Here is a 6000-nt window from a genome sequence, read left to right as displayed (position 1 = left end):
TTACAATGAGGCTTTGTGTTCGGTATTTGAAGGTAATTTGGTTTTCACACGCGTCTGATTTGTTTTGGTGCTTAATTTTTCTGTATATTGTAACATAAATGTACTGTAAAAATGTTTTTTGGAATAAAAGTTTGTTAAAATTCTCTCTCTCTCTCTCTCTCTCTCTCTCTCTCTCTATATATATATATATTAGCTGTATCTAAAATAAAAATGGGTGATAAATAAATACTAATACAACAGGCTGGAAAAATAGATATTTATTCATTTTAATATCCTTTATATTATGAATGTGTTGACACCGGGTGACGCACCCTGAAAACGACACCGTTAGATTGGTTTCATGCTGAAGAGACGCTTAAAAGTAAGTTTTGTTTCTCTCTCGTAAATGTAAACGAGTGTAGCCTAAATGTCAACATCATACTGTATGTCGAAATATTTTATACCTGTCACGTAATAATATGAGCTCATTGATGCCATAATATATTAGTCTGTAAATAGGCTAATTAGTTTATACGTGTTACGGCCTACCTAAGTTTAATGGTGCAACGCTCAAATATTTACTAGTGCATAAATTGTGACTTAGTGCCCATTTACGCCACGACTAAGTTGTAACTTACGTTATAGCTGGTGCAACCGGCTGCTGGTCTAAATTCTCAATCAGTAGTGACAGTGCGCGCGCACGCTTGTGTCAGTCAGTGAGCGCTAACGGAGGCAGCAGTGGCGCATCTCACATATCCGCCGCTGGAACATAACGGCTGCTGTAGGATGTGAACGATATTCGGCCCCGTCACCGGCCTAAGCATCTGTTTTCCCATGACAAGCTGGTGCGAGAAGAGAGAGAGCGCGCGAGAGAGTGGACGGTACAGAGGAGCGGGAAGATAATCAGTATTATTATGAGAAAAGAGGACGGGGTTGTCGGAGCCGTATTTGTTTTGCTCGCGGAGATGAGGCGAGGGATAGCGAGTCGCTACAAAATCATTGGGCTCCGGCCAAGCACTACTCGGTTTTAGCATATATATATATATATATATCCCGCAGCTCGTGCGTTTTCATCGACAATAATACCCTTTTGATCGTTACGGTTTGCATCACAGAAATATAATGCAGCTGTCTCGAGGACATCTGTGAGATTTGCTGTTGCCGCTGCCATGACAGACGCAGGCTTTCCAGCTCCACCGGTGACCGAGCAGGCGGTGTGAGAGGAGCACGGCACAAGCTGCAGCAGCACGGCCGATGAGGGCTGCCTTCACCGGGGAGAATAAATCTGTAAATTCTGTTCGGGTTATTCATCTCTAATCGTTTGCAAACTCAGGGAAAATGTCCTCTCGGTCTGCTTTACCGTCTGCGAACGACCGGAGCACAGATCATGTAAGTGTCATCGTTTTCAATGAATTATTTGTATTATAACAAGCTTTATATGATATCTGTTGAAGCGAAGCGTTGAGTATTTCAGGTGCACGGTTATTTTTGCACCGTGATGGAATTCCGGCCTTCATTGCCTTATGTTGTTCATGCGAGGATGGAGAGGCAGGATACAGTGGCCCATGTAAGCGTAGCAGGTTCTTTTGCAAAAACGGGCCGCATCATTGAATGTGCAAACAGCCAAGGCGCAGGCCATCCGCATAGTGTAGACATCAGTGCATCATCCGCACACGGGCGCGCACAGCGGAGCTCCGTGTACGGAATGATAGCGCACTCCCCTCACTGAAAGCAATTTGGCTTCATTGGCAACATTTGCTGTTGGAAATCAAGGAACCGCGATATCTCTGTGGAGTGGTAAATGAATGTTACAACCAGGCAGAGAAAGAGGTCTTAGCGTTTGCTATGATCTGCCATCTCCACTCGCGTACAATGGTGTTTTAGCTGGATGGTCTATGAACACACGCACTGTTTGGCGGAGTGGCCTACCAGTCCTGCGCCAGCAATGTCTAGATGAAATAGTCTAGACGTTTTTATTGTTGCTCTAACAACCCAGTTCAGTCTAAAAAGGATAACTAGGGTTTTATTTATTGACTAGTAAGTGTCCTGTTAATGTAAACATGTACATCAGTAGAGATTGAATTTCTCTGCGGTCAGACTCTGTTTGATTATACATGAAGAGTCAAAAAGAGTGATTGTTTAAACCTTTTCAATAATAATAATGTAAAAATAGTTAAATAAAGTAAAACTGTAACTAACTCAGTGGATGATATATCACTCAAATAGCTTGGATCCTACATGAGAGCATATAGAGTTTGTTAATTTAAGGTCCCTACTTTTATCACTGTATATAATATGCAGAGTTGACAGCACACAAGTAAATTAAAGGGATATTTCACCCAAAAAATACAATTCTCTCATCATTTACTCACCCTCATGCCATCCCAGGTGTGTGACTTTCTTTCTTTTGCTGAACACAAAGATTTTTAGAATAAGATATAATCTCCAATGCAAGTGAATAGTAGCCAGAACTTTGAAGCTCCAAAAAGCATATAAAGGCAGCATAAAATTCTCCAATGGTTAAATCTATATCTTCTGAAGTTATATGATAATTGTGTGTGAGAAACAGATCAATATTTAAGTCCCAATTTATTATAAATTCTATTCCGTGCCCAGTAAGTGGTGATATGCACAAAGAATGCAATTTGCCAAAAACAAAAGAAGAATGTGAAAGTGGAGATTGACAGTTAAAAAGGACTTAAATATTGATGTGCTTCTCAGCCACACTATCGCTTCAGAAGACTTAAAGAAGACTTAAAGTAGATTTAACAACTGGAGTCATATGGATCATTTTATGCTGCCTTTATATGCATTTGGAGATTCAAAGTTGTCTATCTTGCATTGCAAGTTTTTTACTTGCAATAAATAGACCAAATTCTTCTAAAAATCTTAATTAATGTTCAGCAGAAGAAAGTCATACACATCTGGGATGACGTGAGGGTGAGTAAATGATGAGAGAATTTTTATTTTTGGATGAACTACCTCTTAAAGGCAATTTTTTTTCACTCGTTAGAGTATATAAAACCAGATTTTAGAATGAGGGTTATGTTGTTGACCTTTTAGTGAGGATCTCTGTTCTCTGTTCTTTTGGAGAACCATCTGCTGATTATTATTGGTAACTCTGTAGCAGTTAATACCCCTTGTGGTGTGGGACACAGTTGGATAAAGAGATAATGGCCATGATATGTAATTGGCCATATATTTTTGAATGTTGGTTGGTGGTTTTTAGAGGTGTTGAATAAGTGATTGTTGTTCTGAATGCTTTAGGTCAGTGGTTCTCAACCTTTTTGACTCCAAGGTCCCCCACTGTCCAAGACAATATTTGAAGGCCCCCTCACCCAAAACTAGACATCTTTGATTAAAATAATTATTTTTGATTCTAGAAGTTTCAGAAAGAGTCTTTTTATCATTTGTGGGCATACATCTTAAAGTATTTTTTTAGCATTATAATTAAGTTGGATAATTGTAATTATTTCAATATTTCTTACTTTAATTTTAAAGGGGTCATATAATGCCATTTTTGTACAAGTTAATATGAATCTTTAGTGTCTAAATGAAAACTTTGTAATATACTTTTATTAAAAATTTTAAGAAAACACTAATTTTACCTTCTCAAAAACAGCTCTGTTTTCAGCACGCCGTTTCAGTGCATATGACTTTAAATGATAATGAGCTTTGGTCACCCAGCCCCTTCTTAGCAAAACCAGCTTTATACCGACCCTCGTTTATAAAGCAGTCTGGTGAAAAATGATTTGCGCAAACATGAACGCATTGACGTTGCTCGTGGGGAATATTCCCATCGTAAACAAAACTCAGCCACTGCGTCTTCAGCGGTTCAGATTTAGGAACATCAAAATGACTGCTGTGTTCGTTATTACACCGAAGAACAGGACACCACAATCGCTTAGGCGCCATTCTGCTCCAGTGTATCAACAATGATGACGGACTATGATTGACAGCTTGCTCACGAGCGAGGGCGGGTCTGTGTTGAAACACTGCTGTCAATCAACAATCCTGGGGGGGGCGTCCGACCGTGTGACGTCACACGGTCGAACGGCTCGATTTGAGGCAGGGGAAAATATATAAGGAGATTAAAACAAAAACACTGGATGGATTTTTATCATAATAGGATGGTTGTGTACAGGCACAGCCAACACACATTTCAGTACAATCAACTTGAAAAAGTGCATGTACCATTATATGACCACTTTAAGTAATCTTGAGGCCCCATTGGAAGTGTGTTGTGGCCCCTTAGTGTTGTGGCCCCCTGGTTGAGAACCACTGCTTTAGGTAAACCACTTGGGTCCCATACTGAAAATCTGTGCTGGGACTAGACTGAGTTTAAGTAACGCCCACCCATGTGGGGCATAATGTGTATTGGTAGTGCACAGTGGTGTGAAGTAGGGCACAGTGTGTGTGTGAGGTAGAGCACAGTGTGTGTGTGAGGTAGAGCACATTAAGGATAGGGCAGGGCATGGGCAGATCATTCAATCCATGAGCTTTAATCTGGTCAATTTTGCAAATGGGGTCTTGGGCATGCTTTGATTTCAGCTCTTTCCTCTCGCTTCTAAGTGTTCTGGGCTCAGGTCAACTTTACATTTGCTGATGTAAATGAAAAGTTTAGTTTCTGCAACGATGTAGTCAGTCAGAGTAAACCATCCATGGCAAAGTAAATTAATCCTGTATTATAGGGCAGAATTACTCATGCATACTAACAGTGACCTCTGTTTGCCTGCACACTCTTCTGCATGGATACTGTCAATGTACCAGCGATCAATATGATAATTGATGTGATCATCCACGTCAGTCGTCATTTGTGAGGTTGTGTTTTCATCTATGCGTTTGTTTGTATTCCTCTGTGATGTGTTGTAACTTAACTTAGTTTTCATTGTCTGTAAAACCAGTTTCTTCAATGCTGTTCAATGTGATAAACTCTTTTCTTTAAGAACATTGGCTGAGGACAAACCCACTCTGTAACTGTGTGAAGATTCTCACGTTATTCTCTTTGAAATACACACCATAATTGAATCAATCAGAAAATACTGTAGACTACAGTAATAGTGTTGCAGTGGCCAAAGCAGGCAATACAGAGGCTAAAATAAAATCCTAATTACTCGTTACTTAGTTGTGGAGATGACTCATTTGCATACATTTTACTGTAGACTGAATTTTGTGTGTGATAAGAGGTTTAATCTGTAAATGAGGATTTAATTCAGAAATCTGGTGCAGTCAGTCAGTGCTGTAGCATTGGCCATATCCTGTTTCACTATATTCTCCCTTTATAGAAATCTCCTATTCTAAAGCTAAAATTATTCTTTCAATTTCTACATATACATTTTCAGATATGAGCTAATTACTTGTCTGCCTAGAAGCACAGGCAGATGGCCTGTCTCTTTAAGTCTGGTTCTGTATTAGAGATCTTTCTTTAATGACAGTTATCTTTGCTTCACAACCAAAATGTGTTCCCTTGTTTAATGCTATCCATTTGTTACCAGTGAAACTCTTTTTAATACATTTTGCTCTCTGTCTGTCTCTCTGTCCAGCATGCATCTCTGGTGGCAAATCGTTCAGAGAAGGGGACGAATGTGTCAAGTCGTTCACTGGGTGCAAGATGTCGTAACTCCATGGCCTCTTGCTCAGACGAGCTGCCACACATTGGAAACTATCGGCTTGTTAAAACCATCGGCAAGGGAAACTTTGCTAAAGTCAAACTTGCTCGCCACATCCTCACAGGCAAAGAGGTGAGAGAGAGAGAGAGAGAGAGAGAGAGAGAGTTTAAATAGGCAAAACCACAACTTTTTTTTGATAAGGTGTTGGTACAGGACAATTATTGCTGATATTCAAACCTGAGTTGTTGTATTATGCCTCACTCTCAAAAGAACAGTTGTGCGCTGTAATTCTTTGGGTATATTTTTAAACTGGTCCAACTCAAGTGTGAAATAATCCACACCCACGTTTACTTTTTATAAACCAAACCTGATATATTGTGATTTAAGTGGGCAGCAGAAAGCTTTAATAATC

The 6000-nt window shown here is 39.8% G+C and overlaps 1 protein-coding gene across 4 annotated transcripts in view; it reads left to right on the top strand.

Moving 5' to 3' along the window:
* Positions 1–713: 713 nt before the first annotated feature.
* Positions 714–6000, top strand: part of LOC127620983 (MAP/microtubule affinity-regulating kinase 4-like) — a 37533-nt gene continuing 32246 nt past the window's right edge. For all 4 annotated transcript variants that reach the window (XM_052094374.1, XM_052094400.1, XM_052094382.1 and 1 more), the window contains exons 1-2: positions 714–1368; positions 5523–5720. In XM_052094374.1, coding sequence (XP_051950334.1) covers positions 1318–1368; positions 5523–5720 — 249 coding nt within the window. In that variant the 5' untranslated portion in view covers positions 714–1317. The remainder of the gene's footprint in view (positions 1369–5522; positions 5721–6000) is intronic.

The sequence above is a fragment of the Xyrauchen texanus genome, chromosome 3, assembly GCF_025860055.1.
Source record: "Xyrauchen texanus isolate HMW12.3.18 chromosome 3, RBS_HiC_50CHRs, whole genome shotgun sequence".
NCBI lineage: Eukaryota > Metazoa > Chordata > Actinopteri > Cypriniformes > Catostomidae > Xyrauchen > Xyrauchen texanus.
Note: the sequence above shows the minus strand (reverse complement) of the source record. Positions and strands in the feature narration are given on the sequence as shown.